General features: G+C 47.7%; 1 protein-coding gene across 4 annotated transcripts in view; it reads left to right on the plus strand.

The window, feature by feature from the left end:
• Positions 1-27,697, plus strand: part of DSCAM (DS cell adhesion molecule) — a 312,819-nt gene that overhangs the window by 84,224 nt on the left and 200,898 nt on the right. The window contains exon 1 of one of the 4 annotated variants that reach the window (XM_069945872.1): positions 26,918-27,004. The exons of the other annotated variants lie outside the window; for them this stretch is intronic. Coding sequence (XP_069801973.1) covers positions 26,983-27,004 — 22 coding nt within the window. The 5' untranslated portion in view covers positions 26,918-26,982. Of the gene's footprint in view, positions 1-26,917; positions 27,005-27,697 lie in introns of those variants that run through there. 4 annotated transcript variants of the gene reach the window in all.

Raw genomic sequence — 27,697 nt, forward strand, 5'->3', positions numbered from 1 at the left:
TGGCCCCCTCATGTTGTCAATTCCTCAGTAATAGCCCCCTCATGTTGTCCATTGCCCCCTATAGCCCCCTCATGTTGTCCAACCCCCCATAGCCCCCTCATGTTTTCCATCTCCCCATAGCCCCCTCATGTTGTCCATCCCCCCCATAGCCCCCTCATGTTTCCATTCCCACTATAGCCCCCTCATGTTGTCCATCCCCCCCTATAGCCCCTCATGTTGTCCACCCCCCCTATAGCCCCCTCATGTTTTCCATCTCCCCCCTATAGCCCCCTCATGTTTTCCATCTCCCCCCTATAGCCCCCTCATGTTGTCCATCTCCCCCCCATGTTGTCCATCTCCCCCCTCTCATGTTGTCCATCTCCCCCCCCATGTTGTCCATCTCCCCCCTCTCATGTTGTCCATCTCTCCCCCATGTTGTCCATCCCCCCCTCATGTTGTCCATCTCTCCCCCATGTTGTCCATCTCCCCCCCTCTCATGTTGTCCATCTCTCCCCCATGTTGTCCATCTCCCCCCCTCTCATGTTGTCCATCTCTCCCCCATGTTGTCCATCTCCCCCCCTCATGTTGTCCATCTCTCCCCCCCCATGTTGTCCATCTCTCCCCCCTCATGTTGTCCATCTCTCCTCCCCATGTTGTCCATCTCTCCCCCCTCATGTTGTCCATCTCTCCTCCCCATGTTGTCCATCTCTCCTCCCCATGTTGTCCATCTCTCCCTCACCCACCTCATGTTGTCCATCTCTCCCCCACCCCCCTCATGTTGTCCATCTCTCCCTCACCCCCTCATGTTGTCCATCTCTCCCCTCCCCTCATGTTGTCCATCTCCCCCCCCTCATGTTGTCCATCTCTCCCCCATGTTGTCCATCTCCCCCCCCCTCTCATGTTGTCCATCTCCCCCCCCCCTCTCATGTTGTCCATCTCTCCCCCATGTTGTCCATCTCCCCCCCCCTCTCATGTTGTCCATCTCCCCCCCCTCTCATGTTGTCCATCTCTCCCCATGTTGTCCATCTCCCCCCCCCTCATGTTGTCCATCTCTCCCCCATGTTGTCCATCTCCCCCCCCCTCATGTTGTCCATCTCTCCCCCATGTTGTCCATCTCCCCCCCTCTCATGTTGTCCATCTCTCCCCCCCCCTCTCATGTTGTCCATCTCCCCCCCCTCTCATGTTGTCCATCTCTCCCCCATGTTGTCCATCTCTCCCCCATGTTGTCCATCTCCCCCCCTCATGTTGTCCATCTCTCCCCCATGTTGTCCATCTCCCCCCCCCTCTCATGTTGTCCATCTCTCCCCCACCCCCCTCATGTTGTCCATCTCTTCCCCCCTCTCATGTTGTCCATCCCCCCCCCCCTCTCATGTTGTCCATCTCTCCCCCATGTTGTCCATCTCCCCCCCCCTCATGTTGTCCATCTCTCCCCCATGTTGTCCATCTCTCCCCCCCCTCTCATGTTGTCCATCTCCCCCCCCTCTCATGTTGTCCATCTCTCCCCCATGTTGTCCATCTCCCCCCCCCCTCATGTTGTCCATCTCTCCCCCATGTTGTCCATCTCCCCCCCCTCATGTTGTCCATCTCTCCCCCATGTTGTCCATCTCCCCCCCCTCTCATGTTGTCCATCTCTCCCCCCCCTCTCATGTTGTCCATCTCCCCCCCCTCTCATGTTGTCCATCTCTCCCCCATGTTGTCCATCTCTCCCCCATGTTGTCCATCCCCCCCCCCCCCTCATGTTGTCCACCTCTCCCCCATGTTGTCCATCTCCCCCCCTCTCATGTTGTCCATCTCCCCCCCCTCTCATGTTGTCCATCTCTTCCCCATGTTGTCCATCTCTCCCCCATGTTGTCCATCTCTCCCCCCCCATGTTGTCCATCTCTTCCCCCTCATGTTGTCCATCTCTCCTCCCCATGTTGTCCATCTCTCCCCCACCCCCCTCATGTTGTCCATCTCTCCCCCACCCCCCTCATGTTGTCCATCTCTCCCCCACCCCCCTCATGTTGTCCATCTCTCCCCCACCCCCCTCATGTTGTCCATCTCTCCCCCACCCCCCTCATGTTGTCCATCTCTCCCCCACCCCCCTCATGTTGTCCATCTCTCCACCCTATGATAAAAAAAAACAAAACCGAAACTCAACTCACCTGTCAACACGCTCCCCCGTCGTTGGTCTCTTCTCCTCTGTTCCCCGACAGACGAGCAGCTCCTGGTCCTGGACAGCTCCATCAACACTGAGCTCCGTGCGCGCCGCAGCGGCTGGGACTTCCGGTATGCGCTACGTGAACCGGAAGTCCTAGCAGCCGCACCGCGCACAGAGCTCAGTGGTGATGACGCTGCCGGGACCAGCAGCTGCTCATCTGTCGGGGCGGCGGAGGCAGCACCCTTGTGATCGCAAGCTTGCGATCACAAGGAAGGGAAGGTGCCGGCGGCTGAGTGGGCCCCCCAGGAGCACGGGGGCCCCCGATGCGGGGGGACCGTGCTCCCTGACTGGGGGGCGGGGCCTACTCCTGCTTGGGGCCCACCGGGGGTTTCCCCGGTCCCCCGGTGGCCCAGTCCGCCCCTGGCCTTAGGGCTTTATCCAACTTCAGCAGCCACCGCTAATCAAATGCCAAACACTCGGGTTCGGATGGACTCAAGCATGCTCCAGGTTCGCTCATCTCTAGAATGGAGGTAAATTCAAATACCACACACAACCTGAGGATAGGTATGGCGCTGTTTTTCTAATCATGGTTAACACCACTAAATAAAAGGAGGTCGGTCCTGTTCTGTGATAGCTGCACAGCAAGAAGTATGACCATCATGCTCCCTACAGAAGATAGAGAAACTATCATGGCAGCCAAAGTAGTCATGTTACCATGCTACCCAGAGTGTCTGCAAAACATTGCCAACTAGTGTCTCTGTAATAAAAGTATGTAGTTTCTGGCAGTCCCCCATAACAGTGATCAAGGACAAGGGGTGTGCAGACAGTATGCACCTTCCAATAGGAAATCATCAGGTTTCAGAGACCATAGAACCTCATCAAAAGTGCCTGGTCTTGTCCTTATGATATGTGGAAGATGTTAGTAGAGTTGAACTCCCCTTTAGGGTGCCTTCACACCTACCGTATTGCAGCAGAAAATCCGCTGCGGATCCGCAGCAAATCCGCAGCAGATTTAACTAAATGAATGAACACAGCATTAAAAACGCACTGTCAAATCTGCTGCGGATCCGCAGTGGATTTGTAAGTGCAGATTTGATGCTGTGTTCATTCATTTAGTTAAATCTGCTGCGGATCTGCTGCAGATCCGCAGCGGATTTTCTGCTGCGATACGGTAGGTGTGAAGGCACCCTTAAAGGGGTTTTCCAGTGCTACAAAAACATGGCCATTTTCCCCTCTCTAGTCTCCAGTTCAGGTGCGGTTTGCAATTAAACTCCATTTACTTCAATGGAACTGAGTTTAAAACCCCACCCAATCTGGAGACAAGAGAGGGGGAAAGTGGCCATGATTTTGTAGCACTGGATAACCCCTTTAAATCACTGCAGATAAGCTCTCAGATTTATTTCTTGGAACAGAAGAACCTATAATCCAGTATATTCTTACTTCCTGGAACATTTCGGGTTGTAATTATATAGCATGGCTTCTCGGCTTTCTCATCGACAATCCTCCAATCTCCACTTAGTGACGCTTCGAGTGTCGTTCTCGGTACCTAAGCTATAGTTTACCTCTTATGTTATCCTCCTTCCCGGCTGATATAATCAGGATTTTTGGATTGGGTATAATTTTTTTGTGATCACATTAGATACATAATATGGCATTCAGGGGTCCCCATAGTTGCCCTCTCCTCCATGTTAGTTTGCTAGTTGTTACCCTCATCCTTGGTTTACATTGACTACCATGAAGAGGGTTTTGTAAGGCAGAGCTGGTGCACAGGGTCTGTGGTGGGTGCGGTTAGTGCCCACTGCCCAGGTGGTTCAGGTGGAGACCTTTCCTGAGTGTAGAGGAGTGGCATACCCACCCTTAGCACCCTCTTCCTCTGGCACCTTATTGTTGTGGCTTTTTGGTTGTTCAGTAATGATGGGCACTGCCATCAATAATAGGAAAGGGATTGACAATAGCATCTAGGTGCTCAAATTGCATCCTCTAATGCAGTACAGGATAGTGCAGGAACATGGTAAGATGGTATTCTTTTTTCACCCACTACACATGCCATTGTTATGGCTGTATGATGGCAATTCCTGTTACAAGTATAAATGTCTTTACCTGTTATTTGGGACTGTTATTCGGGTCGGCTTAGTGTGGCTGGCACTGGCTGGTCCATCTTTCTATTATGATGCCACTATGACTGGATTGGTTATAGAAATTCTTTATCTTGATATAATATAGTGACACTGTAACTGGCACTGCCATGGGGAAACTGCACTTTAATAGAGCCACTGTCTTGAGGACACTATGGTTGAGAACATTGCAGCTGGCTCTATTATGTTGCCTTTGGTTGGTCCTGTTATAAAGACCCTTCGGTTGGCCGTGTTATAGAGGCGCTGTGGCTGCTTTTCTGTTATGGTACACTGTGGCTGGCCGTGTTATAGAGGCTTTGTGGCTGCTTTGTCTGTTATGGTACACTTTGGCTGGCCGTGTTATAGAGGCGCTGTGGCTGCTTTTCTGTTATGGTACACTTTGGCTGGCCGTGTTATAGAGGCTTTGTGGCTGCTTTGTCTGTTATGATACACTTTGGCTGGCCGTGTTATAGAGGCTTTGTGGCTGCTTTGTCTGTTATGGTACACTTTGGCTGGCCGTGTTATAGAGGCTTTGTGGCTGCTTTGTCTGTTATGATACACTTTGGCTGGCCGTGTTATAGAGGCTTTGTGGCTGCTTTTCTGTTATGGTACACTTTGGCTGGCCGTGTTATAGAGGCGCTGTGACTGCTTTTCTGTTATGGTACACTGTGGCTGCCCGTGTTATAGAGGCGCTGTGGCTGCTTTTCTGTTATGGTACACTTTGGCTGGCACTGTTATAGAGGCGCTGTGGCTGCTTTTCTGTTATGGTACACTTTGGCTGGCCGTGTTATAGAGGCTTTGTGGCTGCTTTGTCTGTTATGGTACACTTTGGCTGGCACTGTTATAGAGGCGCTGTGGCTGCTTTGTCTGTTATGGTACACTTTGGCTGGCCGTGTTATAGAGGCGCTGTGGCTGCTTTTCTGTTATGGTACACTTTGGCTGGCACTGTTATAGAGGCTTTGTGGCTGGTTTTCTGTTATGGTACACTTTGGCTGGCCGTGTGGCGCTGTGGCTGCTTTTCTGTTATGGTACACTGTGGCTAGCCGTGTTATAGAGGCGCTGTGGCTGCTTTTCTGTTTTGGTACACTTTGGCTGGCCATGTTATAGAGGCTTTGTGGCTGCTTTTCTGTTATGGTACACTGTGGCTGGCCGTGTTATAGAGGCTTTGTGGCTGCTTTTCTGTTATGGTACACTTTGGCTGGCCGTGTTATAGAGGCGCTGTGGCTGCTTTTCTGTTATGGTACACTGTGGCTGGCCGTGTTATAGAGGCGCTGTGGCTGCTTTTCTGTTATGGTACACTTTGGTTGGCCGTGTTATAGAGGCGCTGTGGCTGCTTTTCTGTTATGGTACACTGTGGCTGGCCGTGTTATAGAGGCTTTGTGGCTGCTTTGTCTGTTATGGTACACTTTGGCTGGCCGTGTTATAGAGGCGCTGTGGCTGCTTTTCTGTTATGGTACACTTTGGCTGGCCGTGTTATAGAGGCGCTGTGGCTGCTTTTCTGTTATGGTACACTTTGGCTGGCCGTGTTATAGAGGCGCTGTGGCTGCTTTACTGTTATGGTACACTGTGGCTGGCCGTGTTATAGAGGCGCTGTGGCTGCTTTTCTGTTATGGTACACTTTGGCTGGCCGTGTTATAGAGGCGCTGTGGCTGCTTTGTCTGTTATGGTACACTTTGGCTGGCACTGTTATAGAGGCGCTGTGGCTGCTTTGTCTGTTATGGTACACTTTGGCTGGCCGTGTTATAGAGGCGCTGTGGCTGCTTTTCTGTTATGGTACACTTTGGCTGGCACTGTTATAGAGGCTTTGTGGCTGGTTTTCTGTTATGGTACACTTTGGCTGGCCGTGTGGCGCTGTGGCTGCTTTTCTGTTATGGTACACTGTGGCTAGCCGTGTTATAGAGGCGCTGTGGCTGCTTTTCTGTTTTGGTACACTTTGGCTGGCCGTGTTATCGAGGCGCTGTGGCTGCTTTTCTGCTATGGTACACTTTGGCTGGCCATGTTATAGAGGCTTTGTGGCTGCTTTTCTGTTATGGTACACTGTGGCTGGCCGTGTTATAGAGGCTTTGTGGCTGCTTTTCTGTTATGGTACACTTTGGCTGGCCGTGTTATAGAGGCGCTGTGGCTGCTTTTCTGTTATGGTACACTGTGGCTGGCCGTGTTATAGAGGCGCTGTGGCTGCTTTTCTGTTATGGTACACTTTGGTTGGCCGTGTTATAGAGGCGCTGTGGCTGCTTTTCTGTTATGGTACACTGTGGCTGGCCGTGTTATAGAGGCTTTGTGGCTGCTTTGTCTGTTATGGTACACTTTGGCTGGCCGTGTTATAGAGGCGCTGTGGCTGCTTTTCTGTTATGGTACACTTTGGCTGGCCGTGTTATAGAGGCGCTGTGGCTGCTTTTCTGTTATGGTACACTTTGGCTGGCCGTGTTATAGAGGCGCTGTGGCTGCTTTACTGTTATGGTACACTGTGGCTGGCCGTGTTATAGAGGCGCTGTGGCTGCTTTTCTGTTATGGTACACTTTGGCTGGCCGTGTTATAGAGGCGCTGTGGCTTCTTTTCTGTTATGGTACACTTTGGCTAGCCGTGTTATAGAGGCGCTGTGGCTGCTTTTCTGTTATGGTACACTGTGGCTGGCCGTGTTATAGAGGCGCTGTGGCTGCTTTTCTGTTATGGTACACTGTGGCTGGCCGTGTTATAGAGGCTTTGTGGCTGCTTTGTCTGTTATGGTACACTGTGGCTGGCCGTGTTATCGAGGCGCTGTGGCTGCTTTTCTGTTATGGTACACTTTGGCTGGCCGTGTTATAGAGGCGCTGTGGCTGCTTTTCTGTTATGGTACACTTTGGCTGGCCGTGTTATAGAGGCTTTGTGGCTGCTTTGTCTGTTATGATACACTTTGGCTGGCCGTGTTATAGAGGCTTTGTGGCTGCTTTGTCTGTTATGGTACACTTTGGCTGGCCGTGTTATAGAGGCTTTGTGGCTGCTTTGTCTGTTATGGTACACTGTGGCTGGCCGTGTTATCGAGGCGCTGTGGCTGCTTTTCTGCTATGGTACACTTTGGCTGGCCGTGTTATAGAGGCGCTGTGGCTGCTTTTCTGTTATGGTACACTTTGGCTGGCCGTGTTATAGAGGCTTTGTGGCTGGTTTTCTGTTATGGTACACTTTGGCTGGCCGTGTTATAGAGGCGCTGTGGCTGCTTTTCTGCTATGGTACACTTTGGCTGGCAGTGTTATAGAGGCTTTGTGGCTGCTTTTCTGCTATGGTACACTTTGGCTGGCCGTGTTATAGAGGCTTTGTGGCTGCTTTTCTGCTATGGTACACTTTGGCTGGCCGTGTTATAGAGGCACTGTAGATTTGTCTGTAATGGGCACTTTGGCTGGCCGTGTTATAGAGGCACTGTAGATTTGTCTGTAATGGGCACTTTGGCTGGCATTGTTATAGAGATGCTGCGGCTGCTTTGTCTTTTATGGGGCACTGTGGCTGGCACTGTTATAGGGTCACTGTGGCTGCTTTGTCTGTTTTGGGGCACTTTGAATGGCTCTGTAATGGTGGCACAACGATGGTTCTGCTAGCCGGATACTTACTAGGTAGTGTTATGAGAAAACCAGCTGGTATTGTAATACAGTCACTGTGTTAGTCCATTTTATGGTCTGGTACTGTTCTATGGACAGCTTGGTTGGCTCTTTTATGTTGACATCATCAAGGGGTACTGTGGTAGAACGTGTTATGAGAACACTGACCATGTTACTAACATGGGTGTAATCAATAAGCTCAATAACAACAAGAGTTGTTAGTCATCCTTCCAGGTGTTTGCACCCCATGATCGCTGATTGATGACTTATCCTGTGACTCAATCTATTTTACCTATAAAATCCCTTTAAAATCCAGTAAAATGGAGGACACCAGCTGGCAATCTGATGGACCCCCATAAAGTCAACAGGGTCTGGTCCAGCTTTATTGGTGTCCATTGTGCCATTTTTTTTTCTTTCTGTGCAGAGAAGTCTACCACAACTGTCTACCACAACTTAGATTTCAGCTATTACTTACAGCTACTGTCGAGTGGACTGTTTGGGTTAGGCAACATTTTCCGTTCCTGAATGCTCAGCATTTGACTCCCAACAACTGGAGAAATTGGATGCAGCCCGAAGGGCTGCCACGGTTTTCCAGAATTACCTAGGGCTGCATCCAACTTCTGCAGTCATGGGGAGTCAAATGCTGAGCATTCGGGAACTGAAAATGTTGCTGTTGCTGAACCCAAACAGTTTGGCAAGTTCGCTCATCACTACTTACAGCAGTTCACTGATGTATATCCTAGTAAATCTACCCACTGCGGCCATGACACTTTTATGCCAGGACCTTTTTTTGCCCTCCTAGATAGCGAGCATGGCATAAATATGTTGAAAAGTCACCAAATTCTGCACAATTGAGTGTTGTGAAAGAATGTGTGACCTCTAAAGACCTACAGTATATTGTTGGCAGTGTGTTGTGAGCATGCTCTGTGACCTTTGTCAAGATTAATGTGCAGCAGGGTGTGGAGAGCTGTGTTATCTATATGTAATCCTGCCTGTGATGATAGCGAGGAGACTTCTTAGAGACTTCTACAGAACAGGAAGTGTCACCTTATTATGAGGCTCATGGTCAGTGCAAAAACAGCAATATAAAAAAAAAAAAATATATATATATATATATACACACACAGTGGTGTCTTGGTTCAAGAGTAACTTGGATTAAGAGCGTTTTGCAAGAAGAGCTCACAGTTTTTCAAAATTGTAACTTGGTTTAAGAGCATTGCTTTGGTTTAAGAGCTCTCTGTACTGGGTGGGAGTGGAGGGGGGCATGGTCTGCATAGCGGGGTCTAGAGCCCTGTACTCTGACCCAGAAGTCTGCCTCACCTTCCGAATCATAGCAGATCTGTCAGCCCTTGTGTTTCCTAGTAACTTATAATATCACATATCCAGCTGTTTCTCATTGTTTGTTTCATCTGTTTTACATGTTATTCAGAATAATAAATCATTATTTTTGGGGTGTGGAACAAATTGTCTGCATTTCAGTGATTTCTTATGTGAATATTTGCTTTGGTATAAGAGTGGATTTGGATTACAAGCGCGATCCCAGAATAAATTATGCTTGTAATCCAAGGCACCACTATATATATGTATATATATTATACTTAGAATGAAATCTTGCTATAGACAATAGCTCCTTATCTGCTGATTAATCACTGAATTCCTTTGTAATTAGAATTTTTTTTAATTTTACTTTAATGTTTTGGGGAATTATTTCCACATTTCTTCATTTATTTGATTTTCTGTTTGCCAATTTGGCATGCAGCCTAAACGCTGTGAAGTACTCGGGATGTAATTGAGAGCAATGAGAAGACGCAATGCTGTCTCTCTTCCGCCGCTCCCCTCGGGGCTACAAGGGAAGATTTCTGGTGGAGCAGATTCCGTCTTCCAGTTCAGTAGCATTTTGTGAAGTCAAGAGTGCGGCAGGCCTAACAGGCGGGAAGACGGAGCGCCGGGGAAGAATTTACCATCTGTCACAGCACAAACACCAGCCAGCGTTTTATTTCCTCCAAACAGTTTATCAGTTTGTTGATGTGGAAATAAATTGTGATCATTATACTAAATCAGTCAGTTGTTGCTGTTAAACATTTGCCGGCACGTGTGTGTCAACAAAGCGGCCCCCGAATGGGTGTTCTCCGGATCCTACAAATTTATGTGCTACGTTCACACATGCTTAGTCAATGTAATTGGGGTGTAAATGCGCCGCCGCTACCAATGCTAATTGGGGTTAATAGACAAAGCAACGCTTATCTTCCACGCTTCATTCCAGTCTAGAAGACTCTAAAATTCCCTATCAGCCCCTAAACTTTCTAACTTGTTAAATTCTACCTATGGGAGAGTGTTGTGGGCATGCTCTGTGACTTCCTGTGCTGAGGTCATTGTTCAGGTATGACCATCACCTATTGTGAATTGTGGCCACAACTTGTTTCCCATTTACTGCATTTTCTCCTGGCTTATAGGGCAATTAGGTGGGAGGGGGGGGGGGCTAGGTGAGGGGGTGATGTGACCATAACCTGTTGTGAATGGTGGCCACACCTTGTTTGCCCATTTACTGTATCTTCCTTTGGCTTATTAGGAAACTAGCATTTGGGTGAGAGGTTACCCTGTGCAAGTTCCAGGGCCAGCTCCCCCTATCTCTGCTACCATTGACAAGCAATCTATCTGTAGTCTGTAGTTTTACCAAGGTAGTCTCTAAACCAGGGAGAGTGATTTCAGTTTCCAAAGGAGTACCCCCTCCTGTGTCAGCGCACAGCCTGCCCTTCCGTGCTGCTATAGTCTCTACTACACCCTACTCCTCCCCAGTCACTTAGTGCATAATTGCTTGTTTTTTCCTTTCCTCCACCTCTTACAGATCCCAACCTCTTTCGGATTCAATGAATATCCATTGTTATTTTGCTTCTCTGAGGTGTGGACCCTTAGGCTGGGGTCACACGTGGTACATTTGCTACAGATAGTAGCACTGATTTTCTGTACAAAATATCTGCACTATTAGGAGTCATATGGTACCCAGTGAGGATAATGAGTGTTACGCTGCAGGCCACCTAGGAGTAGTAGTGCTGTGTTATGTGACAGGGTGATAAAACTAACCCAGGGGCCCAGCAAAACTTTGTCAATGTAGTTTCTTCAGTGATGCAAAGTGCAGAATGAGACTAGGAATCTGTGAAACAACTGTAATAAAGATCAGCGTGACTCAAGCACGTCCATTTGTTTAGCATTTGAATACCGGTGGCTGATGAAGTTGGATGCAGCCCTAGGGCGTCTCGGGAAAACATGGATATAACCATAGGTTCTGGACTCCCTAGGGTTGCATACAACATTATCAGTCACTGGTAATCAAATGCTGAACGATCCGAGTTGAGCAAGCTTGAGACGTGCTTTAAACTTTAACTCTTTGCAATCATTCAGGCAAAACTTCTGAGATGACAGAATTTAGAGTCACAGTCTTTGAAGTGAACAGTAAAGATATGGTCCCTGTTTGCAATTGCAGTGTTGCTAGTAGAAGTGTTGCTATACAGGCCAATAAGAGTAGTTACCACTGTAGGGGATTCCCACAGATTGGGTCTTGTTACTGTGTGACACCCAGAGGGACACAAGCAGGAAAATACTCCTGTCGTATGATGCACATAAAATGTTGCAAGAGAGTCCTGGTTTATCATTACCTCTCTTGGCTTGCCAAGAAGTAGAGTTGTGGACTGAAGGCAGTCCCAGGTGAAACTTCCTAAACTCCACAAAACATAGCGATCGCCATGTCTGCTCCACTGCAGGGCTGGTAAGCACTTCCTCACACTTCTCTGGACAGAGCAGTTTTTTGGGGAGAGCACACAATGCATAGATACCCATGAGAAGGTCATGTGATTAAAGCCTATATTAACTTTGTGACTAATGGGTGTGGCAAATACAAAGATTGAACCCACTTTCTTTATACCACAATGTATGCAGTTTTAGCAGTGTGACTGAGACCACAACACCTATGTCAGCAGTTTTAGAGATCTATCTCTTAGACCTCAATGCAAGCCACTTCCCTTGTCAGAACGTCCAAGGGAGAGAGCCACACCAACCTCTGGGCAAGTTTTAGAGGAAATATGCATAGATTGCGGTATGTAACCATAGTGCGAGTGCTGAGACATAGGATACTATTACACAGGCCGACCAGGACCCGATAAAAACTATAAACTGTTTACTGGGCCTATTACACGACCCGATAATCGGTAACGATGTCCTTGGAGCCCTTGTTTAAACTGTATACATTACCTGTCCAGGCTGCAGGGCTCCTCTTGCTTTCTGCTTCTCCCCGCGTCCCGCGGGCTCCAGCTTCAGAGTGGCTTGTCTGAGCTGACAGGCCGCTCAGCCAATCACTGGCCACAGCGGTCCCAGCCTGTGATTGGCTGAGCGGCCTGTCAGCTCAGACAGGCCGCTCTGAAGCTGGAGGAGCCCTGCAGCATGGATAGGTAATGTATTCTGTTTGCATATCGGCAGCTGCCTGCCGCGCACCACTATTACACGTAGCGATGCACGGTCGGCGCCTGACAATTATAGGTGAGAACCTATATTAATGATCAGCCGATGATCATTGTCATCTGCTGATCGTTGTCTCTATTTCACGGAGCAATAATCGGCCAAATCAGGATGATTCAGCCAATTATCGCTCCATGGAATAGGCCTCTTAGGCGCATAGAGGAGAACGATGTGGAAATTATCAATATTACTATTCAATTCATCTCACAAGACAATGCAGTCGAGGTCACCAAAGACCCATTTGAAAGTCACATCTCTTCTGCCTTGATCTGTGAGGTTAAAGTGTGGTGTCAATGATTTCCACATCATCATCCTCTATGCCTCTGAGTCTCTGCTGTACTACACATATTTCCCCTATTCATATATATGGGAAAACCATATAGATCTAGTAGGTTAAGATTTACCTGTTGTATATCAGGACAATGACAATGGTCACTGTAGTAAATACGACACACACCCGTACCCTGGTTGTGTTACGCTAGAAAATGGCTTCTGGCACACATAAGTGGTTACAGTCAGGGTAGCTGGGAGTAGTAGTGTTGTGCAGGTCTTCACAAAGTGGAAAGTGCTTTGACCCTGCAGCGCTTCTCTGTAGTATGACGTGACTGGTGGTATATGGGTGCCGGAGATGATGTGTGTGCAGTGTAGATATGAATCCAGGACTTAGGTTGGGTTCAGAGGCTCTAAAGAGGCAAAAACTTCTCTTTTCTTGGCTTGACCCATTTTAAGAATATTCTTGTATGCAGGATGTGTTAAGCTTCTGTGTTGTGGTACATGCAATCCTTATCAGCTTTCTTAGCACTTCCAAAGTAGACTTAAAGCTACTCTTAACCCACAATCTGCTCCCCCAAACTTCTTGTACTGCTGGATAGCTGCTTTTAATTTAAGATCTGTCCTGCGGTCCGTTCAGCAGGTGATGAACTTATTGTCCTAAGAAACAACTTTTAAACTTGAAGTGCTGTGTCAAATTGGCATGGCCTAGAGTGTGTTTCCTAGGTTTTCACTGTCTCCCCTTCCCTCCTCCCCACCCTCTTCACCATTAGGAATTCCCCAGACAGGATTTCTCCTAATTATCACTTGTCTGAACACGGCACATGGGCCTTAACGATCCAGCACATGTGAAGTGTTCACACAAGTGATGAATGGGGGAAATCCTACCCAGGGGCATCCCTAATGGTGAGGAGGGCAGAGAGAAGGGACAGAGGGGCTTTGCTGGCCTAGGGCACAGACACTCTAGGACACGCCAATTTGACACGGGGCTGCAAGTTTAAAAGTTGTTTTTGTAGAACAATAACTGCATCACCTGCTGAACGGACCTCAGGACAGATCTTGCATTAAAAGCAGCTATCCAACGGTACAAGCAGTTTAGGGAGGGCAGATTGTGGGTACAGAGTCGCTTTAAAGACTGTTAGAGATCATTTTTGACCATGAGCTTAGGGAAGCTGGATATAACTAGCTATTGACTAATGGTGCTTTTACACAGAGAGTTATCTGACAGATCTTTGAAGCCAAAGCCAGGAACAGACTATAAACAGGGAACAGGTCATAAAGGAAAGACTGGGATTTATCCTCTTTTCCAATCCATTCCTGGCTTTGGCTTAAAAAATCTGTTAGATAAACCTCTATGTGTAAACGCCCCAAAAGGCCTTACAATGATTGGCTCTAACCCTTGGGTATAACAGATTTGTTTGCAGATAGAAATGTTGCTGAGATCAGCACTGCCAGGGACAGGTTCCCCACACCTGGTGGCACTACTCTTTTTATGAAGCACATAAGTGACACCACCCGGATTTGGGGGTATATAACGCCATGGCATGAGCGGTGCATGGGTCTTGTTGTTTCTCTATGTGAAATGAGACACTGAGCTGGTCAGCTTATTATGTACTGAATATGATTTTCTATCAGAGCCATGAGTAAGGGCTAGTTTAGTTTAAAATACGTTGGTTTCTTACATGATATCATAAAGAAATAGTGTTCACGGAGCTGGGGGAGTTTTGGAGTTTCTATAATTGATTAGGCCAACTCTGATTGCCATCTGTCAACAGTTTTATGATACATTACACAAATTGTGATCAAACTAATATACTGCACTGGGCCACTGTATATCGCTGGATGTATGCTATAACATTGTAGATCCCCATTTGACCACAAGAACACTAAAAGGGCTGCACTAAAGCACAGTAGCCCATTTATATAACATCACCTCCAGCTCAGCATTGCACAACCCAGCTCCATTCATGAAATAGGTATTGTGTGTGCTGTAGTTGGCAGTAGTAGATCCTGATTGGGAGTAGTAGCCTCTGTTCTGTCATCCTTGTTGAAAGTAGTAGCCTCTGTTCTGTCATCCTTGTTGGAAGTAGTAGCCTCTGTTCTGTCATCCTTATTGGAAGTAGTAGCCTCTGCTCTGTGATCCCAGTTGGGAGTAGTAGCCTCTGTTCTGTGATCCCTGTCGGGAGTATAAGCCTCTGTTTTGTCATCCTGGTTGGGAGTATTAGCCACTGTTCTGTGATCCTGGTTGGAAGCAGTAGCCTCTGTTCTGTGATCCTGGTTGGGGGTATTCGCCTCTGTTCTATAATCCTGGTTGGGAGTATTAGCTTCTGTTCTGTGATCCTGGTTGGGAGTAGTAGCCTCTGTTCTGTGATCCCATATGGTAGTAGTAGCCTCTGTTCTGTGCCGTGTGCAGTAGCCTCTGTTCCATGATCCAAGTTGGGAGTAGTAGCCTCAGTTCTGTGATCCTATATGGTAGTAGTAGCCTTGGTTCTGTGCCATGTGCAGTAGCCTCTGTTCCATGATCCCAGTTGGGAGTAGTAGCCTCAGTTCTGTGATCCTATATGGTAGTAGTAGCTTTGGTTCTGTGCCGTGTGCAGTAGCCTCTGTTCCATGATCCCAGTTGGGAGTAGTAGCCTCAGTTCTGTGATCCCATATCGTAGTAGTAGCCTTGGTTCTGTGATTACAGTTGGGAGTACTAGCCGCTGATGTGTGATCCCATCTTCGTTAGTGAATGACCCCCATTCCTCATTGTGTAGAGCCCAGTGGTGATTCCTCACGTATGTATAGTCGTCTAGCAGGATGCAAAGGAGTGCCGTTTACACAGATGTTTCAGTTGCATAGAGAATCAGCACAGCGGTGTCCATAATTAAATCTTTCCAGTCGCACAAGCACGTTATTGTATGTCATTAGTCTCCGCAATGGCGCTCTACCTATTACCACCGACGCACATCTGTCACAGAGGAGATACTTTTCCAGCTCACTTGTCTGCTTACTGATTTACACGTAAAAGCCCTAGGCAGTTAGGTTAACATGTATGAAGTGCGCTGGCCAGGGAGATTTACGCAGGTGCAGGAAATCCATGTCCGGGAATGCTCTATGTAGTATTGAGATCCACTCCATAGGGAATCCTTAGTAAATTCTTCAACTATTTTTAGGCTCATCTACAGCTCTGATCCCAACATACACATGATCACCTGACCGATTTGGCTGACACGTCTGATAGCTTTCCTTTTTGTCTTGGTCATGTGTTGATCACTCAGGTGAATGGTTTGTCACAGTGTATCAGAAATTTTTTTTTTTTTGGTACTCCTATAAGGTAATCTTAGAGAGTAGACAGTAATCCGTGCGACCGCTCTTTTCCTTAAAGGAGAAAGCCAGCCTCGGGGGGTTTGTGGAAATGACAGGGCAAGGGGCGGCTACAACTAACAGCACTTACTTACCTCTCCTGTGCTGGCTATCCGCCATATCACCAGCCTCAGGACCCCTGCCGGCTCCGCAATCTCCTCTGCTGCTGATGTCACAAACTGGCTGATTGACAGCCCACTCAGTCAGTAACTGGGGCGGGAGCCACTCCAGTCACTGATTGGCTGAGTGGCCAGTCCATCAGCTGGGTCGAGCATACCCCCCCGAGCCGTGACATCATCACAACTTGGGGGAAAATGGCTTCCGGCAGAGAGTCTCGGACCTTCTGGCACAGTGATTCGCAGGAACGGGGAGCTGCTCCCTTTCTTTTTCCTCCCTGCCACTGCTGGACTTCTCCTAAAAGGGTTATCCAGGAATAAAAAAAAAAATCATGTCCTGTATATTCCAGAAACAGTGCCACGCCCACTCTTGTCCTCAGTTTGAACGTTGTCAGTTCTTGTAGGTGCACTTGCGCTAGTTCAGGATTCTCTAGGATTCTTCTCAGGGTTTTGATGAAAGGGGTTGTCCAGCGAAAATCTTTTTCTTTCAAATCAACTGGTGTCAGAAAGTTATATCAATTTTTAAATTACTTCTATTTAAAAATCTCAAGTCTTCCCGTACGTATCAGCTGCTGTATGTCCTGGAGGAAATGCTGTTTTATTTACATTCAGACACAGTACTCTTGGCTGCCACCTCTGTCCATGTCAGGAACTGTTCAGAGCAGGAGAGGTTTTCTATAGGGATTTGCTGCTGTTCTGGACAGTTCCTGACACGGACAGAGATGGCAGTAGAGAGTGCCAGACTGGAAAGAATACACCACTTCCTGCAGGACATACAGCAGCTGGTAAATACTGAAAGACCTGAGATTTTCACATAGAAGTAAATTACAAATCGTTTTCTTCCCTGAGTAATTTAATTAAAATATTTAGAAGAGCATTAGTAATGACTGTATGCTGAATATTACAACCCCATAGAAGCCGTCTGTTACAGTATATTGTGCCTGCATCACCCCGGAGATCCCCACAGTTCGGCTTTTCGTCAGGAAGTCACATGACGCTGACATTCCAATCATGCCGCCTTTCTCAGACGCATTGCTTCATTTAATACAAGTAGGAAATTGCTACTTCTATTCCTAAATGTGAAGCGAAAATAAATTATCGGCGCTGCGTCTGTATTGATCTGTAATTAATGGCGGCCTGTGGGAGATGGGGAGAGAGGTGAATGAGCTCAGGAAAAGGCCCCACATGTCGCTATTGTTTAGCTTTACGTCCTTCATTGAGATTTACACAGCCGGGGCCACTTCCCAATCATCGCCTTCTGTAGTAAATGGCACATGAACGTGGGGGCGGAAAATTGTGGCGCAGCTTCACCGGCTTATGGGATTTGTAAATTTACAGGTTACAGGGAAAAATAAAGAAGTCTCCTATACCATTTAAGAACAGGGGGTGCATAGGAGCCAAATGTGTCCCTCAGGTGAGCATCTTGTAACATAGACAGTATCTACAGCTGCTTTGGGGCACTTGGATAAGCCTGGTTTGTCTAGTCATATGGGTACTGTGTGGCACTATTCACATGGACACTGACCTGTTTTATGGCACTAGTTATATGGGTACTATTGTTTAAATTTCATGTGAACAGTGTTTTGCAGCACTATTTATAGGTCATTGGATTGTATAGGACAGTTCCATTGCTGCTGTGTGGCACTGGTTCTATCAGAGGTGTAGCTAGGCTCCCCTTGTGTGCGCAGTAAGCACAGGGGGGCCATGTTGTCCCTTCACTGCTGGTATATAACATTATATACATATATATATATATATATATATATATATATATATATATATATATATATATACATATACAATTTTTTTATTTTTTATGAAGTTTAGATAAGCGATTCGCTCATCTCTACTGGCAGTACTAGTGTGGTGTTCACAATATGGGATACATAATGTCATATTTACTGTGTACCTGGAATGTTTTTATGAAGAATGAGTATCAGGCAGCTCTGGGCTCAATCAGCATTTTTTAAAGTACTTCCATTTTTTCCATTTAAAATTTGGTCCCTAAGTACCTTAACGGAGGCGCCGTTGTCTCCGCCCCCTGCTGTCCGTACCTGAGGAGGCACCGTTGTCTCTGCCCCCTGCTGTCTGTACCTGAGGAGGCGCCGTTGTCTCCGCCCCCTGCTGTCTGTACCTGAGGAGGCCGTTGTCTCCGCCCCCTGCTGTCCGTACCTGAGGAGGCACCGTTGTCTCTGCCCCCTGCTGTCTGTACCTGAGGAGGCGCCGTTGTCTCCGCCCCCTGCTGTCTGTACCTGAGGAGGCCGTTGTCTCCGCTCCCTGCTGTCTGTACCTGAGGAGGCGCCGTTGTCTCCGCTCCTTACTGATTCTATGGTGCCGAGTTCGATCGAACCTAGGATTTCCCTAGGTTCGATCAACTCCACTCAGCAGCGGAGACAACAGCAGCAATACCTCCTGTAAGGTATTCCATCACCAAATTCAAAATAGAAATAATTTAGAAAAATGACCCTTGTATCATGGTCGCTGTATATACAGACACAGGTGCTTTATAGATTGGTGTAGGGAACCTTGGCTCCCCAGTTGTTGCAAAACTACAATCCCTGCCCCCCTGCCCCCCCTCCTTACGGCCCTGGGTTCTATGCATGCTGTGCAGTGTAGTTCATGTGGACACACTGCGGTAGTAGTTATATGCGCACTGTGTGATATTAGTTATATGGGTACTATGTAGCACTATTTATAAAAAACACCGTGTGGCATTAGTTATATGGATAATGTATAGCATTAGTTATATGAATACTGTGTACCACAATTTATAAGAGATGAGCAAACTTCAAGCATGCTCTGGTTCATCCAAACCCAAGTGTGTGGTATTTTATTACTGCATTGTATGCAGCCCTAGGGAATCCTGGAAAACATTGATACAGACTATGGCCTATGGCTGTATCCAAGCTGCATGCAACTTCTTCAGCCGCCACCAATAGTCAAATACCACATGCTCCGGTTCGGACGAATCCAAGCATGCATGAGGTTTGCTTATCTTTACTATTAATACCAGCACTCTGTAGCACTATTTATACAGACAGTGTATAGCACTATTTATATGGGCACTGTGAAGCACTCTGTTCCTATGGGCACTGTTTGGCAACACCTATATGAGCATTGCGCTACACTATTTATATTGGCAATGTGTAGCACTACTTATATAGAAACTATGGGGGAGATTTACCAAACATGGTGTAAAGTGAAACAGGCTCAGTTGCCCCTAGCAACCAATCAGATTCCACCTTTCATTTTCCAAAGAGTCTGTGAGGAATGAGAGGTGGAATCTGATTGGTTGCTAGGGGCAACTGAGCCAGTTTCACTTTACACCATGTTTGATAAATCTCCCCCTATGTGTGACAATTTATATGTGCACTCTGTAGCATTAGTTATATTGGCAATGTATAGCGCTATTTCTATGGCAGTCGAAGTGAGAAATATGGGGGGCACTAACCGTTCGATGAAAACCTTCTTTATTTTATATCACAAACAGGCTAAAATGTAGCATGCAAGAGCGGGTGGGGGGACGCCACACGTAGCAAGTAGTTACAGTTGTTTCTCGCGCATGCGCGTGCTTCATCGGCTGCCGGCTGTCATGTTGTGCAGGCAGGAAACCAGGTATGTCATGTACCTGGCTCCTGCAGCAGAAACGTCATGGCCTGGCTGAGCAATTGCCCAATTAGCCAGTCAGTGACTGGTCTCGCCGCAGTCACCGATGGCTGGGCAGGGGGTCGTGACATTGCAGCTAGTGAAGCTTTTAGGACCTTGGCTGATGTGATTGGGACCCAGTAACATCGTTACAGAGGTGCTTGTTTGTTATTTTCTCACTCACTCCTGCCTGCCTGCCATTTTTACAGTTAATAATATAATAATTAATTATATATAATATAGTGCCAACAGATTCCACAGCACTTTACAATTCTGGGGGTACATACATAGACAAAAATCAGACATTACAGACATACACATGTAATTATCAAACCCAAGGTCGGATTAAAGGGGGGCACAAGGGGCACGTGCCCCTGGGCCTCCACCACTAGGGGGCCCCCACCAGCTGAAACCCGGAAGGGGAGTTCCGGAGCTATTTTTTTTTTAAACCCCTCCTCCGCCCCGGCGCCAACGTCCACGCCCGGGCGGCTTGGGGGGGGGGGAGGGCGATGGGTCGTCCGGGGGATCAGGCAGGTACAGAGGCAGGCTGAAAAGGTCTCCCCCATGCAGGGTCGGTGTGAGCTTCCGGTACAGACAGGCCGGAAGCTCACAGTGCAGCCCCGCGATGCCCGAACCTCTCTCCTGTTTGGCAGCGGCATGATGACGTCACACGCACGCTGCTGAGCAGGGAAGAAGTTCGGGCATCGCGGGGCTGCACTGTAAGCTTCTGGCCTGTCTGTACCGGAAGCTCACGCCGGCCCTGCATGGGGGAGACCTTTCCAGCCTGCCTCTGTACCTGCCTGATCCCCCGGCTGGTCCCCCTGCCAGCCGGCTAATCCCCCGGACCCCCGGCTGGTCCCCCTGCCACCCAGCTGATCCCTCAGCCCCCCGACCGCTCCCTCTTCCCTCCCTGCCTGTCACCTCAGCTGCCCCCATCTATCCTCTCCCCCTGCCACCCCAGCTTACCCCGATCTTCTCCCCCAGCCCCCCGATCTTCTGCCCCTGCAACCCCAGCCGCCCTCCCATCTTCTCCCCCTGCAACCCCAGCCACCCTCCCATCTTCTCCCCCTGCAACCCCAGCCGCCCCCCATCTTCTCCCCCTGCAACCCCAGCCGCCCTCCCATCTTCTCTACCTGCAACCCCAGCCGCCCTCCCATCTTCTCCCCCTGCAACCCCAGCCGCCCTCCCATCTTCTCTACCTGCAACCCCAGCCGCCCTCCGATCTTCTCCCCCTGCAACCCCAGCCGCCCTCCCATCTTCTCCCCCTGCAACCCCAGCCGCCCCCCATCTTCTCCCCCTGCAACCCCAGCCGCCCTCCCATCTTCTCCCCCTGCAACCCCAGCCGCCCTCCCATCTTCTCCCCCTGCAACCCCAGCCGCCCCCCCCCATCTTCACCCCCCTCCTCCACTCTGACCTCACTGAGGAGAGGACAGCGCGCCGACAGGACCTCAAGTGGTAGGAAACCTGATTTCTCCAGCTGTAGCAGGGAGGTGACGTCACAGAGCCTGCTGGACGATCTGTCACAGCGGCTGCCAGGCTGAAGGAAACAGGAGAGAAGAGAGAAGACCCATCCCCCGCCCAGATCAGGTAAGTATGAGTGAATGGGGTATATTTACTATGGAGGACATTACAGCAGGGGTATATACTATGGAGGACATTACAGCAGGGGTATATATACCATGGGGGACATTACAGCAGGGGTATATACTATGGAGGACATTACAGCAGGGGTATATATACTATGGAGGACATTACAGCATGGGGTATATACTATGTATGGGGACATTACAGCAGGGGGCATATACTGTACTATGTATGGGGTCACATATCAGAGCAGGGGGCATATACTATGGGGGCACATTCGAGAAGGTGGTATATACTATGGGGGCACATTCGAGAAGGTGGTATATACTATGGGGGCACATTAGAGCAGGGGGTATATACTATGTATGGGGAAACATATCAGAGCAGGGGGCATATACTATGTAAGGGGACATTACAGCAGGGGGCATATACTATGGGGGCACATATCAGAGCAGGGGGTATATACTATGTATGGAGACACATATCAGAACAGGGGTATATACTATGTATGGGGACACATATCAGAGCATGGGCCATATACTATGGAGGCACATTAGAGCAGGGGGTATATACTATGGGGGCACATTACAGCAGGGGGCACAACAGGGCTGGACATTATTACTATATGATGGCACAGCAGGGGGCAATATTACTATAGGTGGGCACAACATGAGGACTTTATTACTATATGGAGGCACAACAGGAGATATTATTACTATATGGGAGCACAGCAGAGGATCCTACATACAGTCATACCTACATTCAGTGAGTCACTGAATTACATGTTTTTTCTTTGTTTTTTTTGTAGAAAACTATTTGGTAGGGAACCCTGAAGTGAAAAGGGAAATATTGCTCTTTGCCATAATACACACGCTGCTTTTTAATAGCAGAGTTTTACTGTATCAGCTGAAATTGTGGCAAAACTGCATGAGATAATAATTCTGTAGTCTGTGTGCAGCATATGGTATATACTGTATATAGTATGTGTGCAGTGTATGATATATAGCCTGTGTGCAGTGTATGGTATATACTGTATATAGTCTGTGTGCAGCATATAGTATATACTGTATATAGTCTGTGTGCAGCATATGGTATATACTGTATACAGTCTGTGTGCAGCATGTGGTATATACTGTATGTAGTCTGTGTGCAGCATGTGGTATGTACTGTATATAGTCTGTGTGCAGCATGTGGTATATACTGTATATAGCCTGTGTGCAGCATATGGTATATACTGTATATAGTCTGTGTGCAGCATATGGTATGTACTGTATATAGCATGTGTGCAGCATATGGTATATACTGTATATAGTCTGTGTGCAGCATGTGGTATATACTGTATATAGCCTGTGTGCAGCATGTGGTATATACTGTATAGCCTGTGTGTAGCATATGGTATATACTGTATATAGCCTGTGTGCAGCATATGGTATGTACTGTATATAGTCTGTGTGCAGCATATGGTATATACTGTATATAGTCTGTGTGCAGCATATGGTATATACTGTATATAGTCTGTGTGCAGCATATGACATATAGCCTGTGTGCAGCATATGGTATATACTGTATATAGTCTGTGTGCAGCATATGATATACAGTATAGCCTGAGAGCAGTGGATGATATATAGCCTGTGTGCAGCATATGATATATAGCCTGAGAGCAGTGTATGGTATATAGCCTGTGTGCAGCATATGATGTATATCCTATGTATGTCATATGCTGCAAACAGGCTATATATGCCATATCATGGGCTTCACACAGCTGTATTTTAATCCTTAGGGTACGTTCACATGTACCATATCCGCTATATTTTCTACACAGCCTTTAAGTACTTTCTGGTTGCTCCTTACTGCTTCAGGCAAGTCCAGGTTCCTTCAGCGATTCACATCTGCATCTGCTGCTGTGGGGGCTGACACAGGGGGCAGGAGAGCACAGAAAGTACTAAAGTGCTGTGTTCTCGCATTGCATTATTAACATAAACACAAAGTGGGAACACACCCCGAGTGGGAATACACCCCTCCCCATCCTGTCTCTAGGGCCTGGCATCTTCCTCTGGACTGCAGCCTGTAGTGACCATCACATGCAAAACAGAGGAGGATGTTGAGCCACACAGCCAGGAGTGAGGAGGGGTAGGTGCTAAGTCTGCTACAGTAAGTAGCCACCTGTATAGATCGCTGTATGGGATATATTTGGGGGAAAAAAATGGGGGGGGGCCCCAACAAAATTTTTGCCCAGGGCCTCCACCAACCTTAATCCGGCCCTGATCAAACCCATACAGTAGGAGTGAGGGCTTGTGGGACTCCTTTTAAGCTGGGTACGTGAGGTATATAAGTGCAGATAACTGGTCGTGTACTTGGCTTGGCTTAGTAGGTTTGGTTAAGGTGTAGTTAGACTTGACTTGGAGTAAGGCTAGGGGGCACCGAGGAGCCTTGACTAATTAGTAAAACAGTACTCTGTCAGGGCAAGTTAGCTTGTAGACAATTTTGATAGAAAAACTTGTACTCATGGTTCAGGATAAGATACTGCCTCCTGCCAGAAAAAAATCACCAGGCCTTGTAGCACGAACCCCGGGGCGTAGCTAGCCACTCAAGGTTCACCAAGATGGCAGGGCAAAGATCAACAGAGTTCTTCGGTTTTATCTGCTCTTTGCTCTGCTGCACATGGTCCTGTAACTTTCTGGAATGCCCTGACTAGGTAAGCACAGTCATCCCTTACATAGACAAGGTATTCCTGAGGGTAGTTACTCCACTTTTAGGTTTTAGCACTGCACCATAACTCTTGTGAAGTTACTTAAGAAGAAATCAACTACAGCATAAGGCCAGGAATAGGCCTGTGCAGAAACAACCCTCTCTCTGTACACATTCTCCCTGAGTACTGAGGACCCCACCCTGGAGTGGAAGGGACTAAGCTCCCATTGGTGGAGAAGCTTCTCGAACAGACTACACTTTGGTGTGTGATAGGCTAGTGTGGTGTGTAGTACTCAGCTTAAAGGGAACCTGTCACCCCCCGTACCGGGGTGACAGGCTCCCGACCCCCCGTTAGAGACCCCTATACTTACCTCATCCCGCCGGGTCCCGCTTCTGGATTCGGTCGGGTCCCGGAGATCTCAGCCGCTGCAGCCCGGCGCGCGCGCTGAGAGAGGAGTCCAACGCTCATAGAGAATGACAGGAGAGTCCAGTGCTCCGTCATTCTCTATGAGCGTTGGACTCATCTGTCAGCGCGCGCGCCGGGCTGCAGCGGCTGAGATCTCCGGGACCCGACCGAATCCAGAAGCGGGACCCGGCGGGATGAGGTAAGTATAGGGGTCTCTAACGGGGGGTCGGGAGCCTGTCACCCCGGCACGGGGGGTGACAGGTTCCCTTTAACCCCTTAACGACATAGGGCGTATATTTACGCCCTGATGCCGTTAAGGACGTTCAGAGCGGGGCCGCTCTGAACCGCGGCGGTCCCGGGAGCCGCTTGAAGCCTGGGACCGCAGGTATTAGCGGGCACGGTCCGATCGCCGTGCTCGCTAATACAGTAATCAGATGCAGCTGTCAAACATGACAGCTGCATCCGATTACCGGACGCAGCGTCATCCCTGGTGTCTAGTGGGGAGATCGCTCCTCCGGGATGTTATCCCGGAGGAGCGATCTCCGTAACTGAAGCCGGCCGGGGACCGCTCCAAGATGGCGCCGTCCCCGGCTCGGCACTCGTTTACGTAAACGAGTGCCTATCTCATGGATCTCTGCAGCATATCTATGCTGCAGAGATCTCTATGAGAGATCAAAGCACTTATACTAGAAGTCCCCCAGGGGGGCTTCTAGTATGGGCTCGTTCCCACTGAGCAAAAGCAGCTGAATTTCTGCGCTGAATCAGCGCTGAAATTTCAGCCGTTAAAATAGGTGCAGAGCTAACTTCCATTGTGTTGAATGGAAATTCTGCTCTGCAGTTCACACAGTGGAATTTCCACACTGAACTAATCCGCTTTCTGCCAGAAGAATGAACATGTTCATTCTTCCGCTAGCGGAAGCCTATACAAATCAATGGGGCTCTGATTTTCTGTTTCAGCGCGGATTCAGCGCGGATTCAGCGCGGAATACAAGCGTAATACAAGCGGAAATTACTCGCTGAATCAGCGCGGAAATGGGGAAAAGGGGGGGGAGGAGGATTCTAGTATATATATATGTTCTGGTATAGTCTAGTTTACTCGCCAAATACTCGCTGAATTTCAGCGCTGAATGCATGCGGATTCAGCGCGGATTCCTCGAGTATTCCGCGCTGAATTTGTCAAGAGCTGATTACGAGCTGAACACTTTCCTAGCAGAATACGCAGGGATTCTGCTTACATTCTGCTTATATTCTGCTCGGAATTCAGCGTCAGTTGATTTCAGGCGGAAATATTTCCTTGCGTAATCCGCTCCTTTTGCTCTGTGTGAACGTAGCGTATAAGTGTAAAAGTAAAAAAAAAAGTGTCATTATTAATAAAAATCCCCCTCCCCTAATAAAAGTCTGAATCACCCCCCTTTTCCCAGGTTATAAATAAAAGTAAATAAATAAACAAACATGTTTGCTATCGCCGCATGCGTAATCGCCCGAACTATTAATTAATCACATAACTGATCTCGCACGGTAAACGGCGTCAGCGCAAAAAAATCCCAAAGTGCAAAATTGCGCATTTTTGGTCGCATCAAATCCAGAAAAATTGTAATAAAAAGCGATCAAAAAGTCGTATATGCGCAATCAAGGTACCGATAGAAAGAACACATCATGGCGCAAAAAATGACACCTCACACAGCCCCATAGACCAAAGGATAAAAGCGCTATAAGCCTGGGAACGGAGCGGTTTTAAGTGACGTATATTTGTTGACAATGGTTTGAATTTTTTACAGGCCATCAAATACAATATAAGTTATACATGTTATATATCGTTTTAATCGTAACGACTTGAGGAACATATATAACAAGTCAGTTTTACCCCAGGGCGAATGGCGTAAAAACACATTTCCCCCAAATAAACAAAATGCGTGTTTTTTTTCAATTTCACCACATTTATTTTTTTTCTGCATTCGCATTGTACTTTATGCAAAAATTCAGCCTGTCATTGCAAAGTACAATTAGTGACGCAAAAAATAAGGGCTCATTCGGGTTTCTAAGTGGAAAAATGCAAGTGCTATGGCCTTTTAAGCACAAACATGTCCACTTTCTTCCACAGACAGCACCGCTATTGTCACCAGTTTGGGTGGGGTTTCGTAACACTGTTCCATTGAAGTGAATGGAGCTTAATTGCAAACCACACCAGAACTGGAGACAAGAGCGGTGCTGTCTCTGGAAGAAAGTGGGCCGAATAACCCTTTTAAGGATTGGACAATAGAGAACTTTAAGGATTGGACAATAGAGAACCAAATAAGTGCATTGTTATTCAGCTGTGCAACATATACAAGAAAGTGAGACACCCAGTGGCAGGGACAGAGAGAACATCCTTCAGCCCACAGTATAGGACCCATACATGTTACCTAGCGACAGGTTGCGCCAGAACACAGTGACACACCTGCTCTGGGACACTACATACATACAATATTTTAAGTAGTGGTTTCATGCTGATCCTTGTACCATTGAAGATGTGAGTGTTTGTTATGGGGGGGTTGGGGGGAGGTGTCTTCTGTGGTATCCTCGGAGCCCTTTCCAGTCTCCATTCTGAGTCCATAGCCTCAAGTAGCGACACAATGGGACAATGAGCAGCAGCATTTTCAAAGGTAATGGTTGCTAGGCAACAAAGGCAGACCTTAGAGCACAGCCGAGCTCTACGACACCTCTTGCTCTCCAGCACATTGTAGGTTTCTTTGTAGTTTAGAGGTAACCAGGGTTTAATAGACGTCTGGGTGGATTGAGAATTACAGAAACAAGGCCTAACAACAAACACATGTATAATCGACTGATAACCAATTATAATAATTATCCAGGGGTCTAATGAACCTCTCACATATCTGTGTTCTCAGTGTATAGTGCCAATATGAAAGCACAGTATGGCGTTTTTAACTGTGCGTTTTTGCTACGTTTTTTATATGCGCGTTTTGATTTTCACATGATTTTCATGTGAAAATCAAAACTCGCATGTAAAAATTGCACAAAAAACGCAGCGATAAAAACGGACCGTTAAAAACGCAGCGATACGGTACGTGTGAAGCTATCCTATAGCATCTATTATTACCTGTTTACTCAATGGTACTATTATGTAGACGTTCAGGAGAGAGAGGGGTCAGCACCACTGCTATAGCAGCATGATAAATGAGCAATCAGCAAAAAGGTCGTGTTTGCACAGACTCCTAGGGTCGTGCACACACGGAGGTAAGGCAGTCTATAATAGTAGAAAGAACCAGACGTATGGCACTCACCCAAAAGTAGTGGGGTCTTCTGTTTATTTGTGTCCACGAATAAACAGAAGACCC

This window comes from Dendropsophus ebraccatus, chromosome 11 (genome assembly GCF_027789765.1).
Source record: "Dendropsophus ebraccatus isolate aDenEbr1 chromosome 11, aDenEbr1.pat, whole genome shotgun sequence".
In the NCBI taxonomy this organism is placed as follows: Eukaryota; Metazoa; Chordata; class Amphibia; order Anura; family Hylidae; genus Dendropsophus; species Dendropsophus ebraccatus.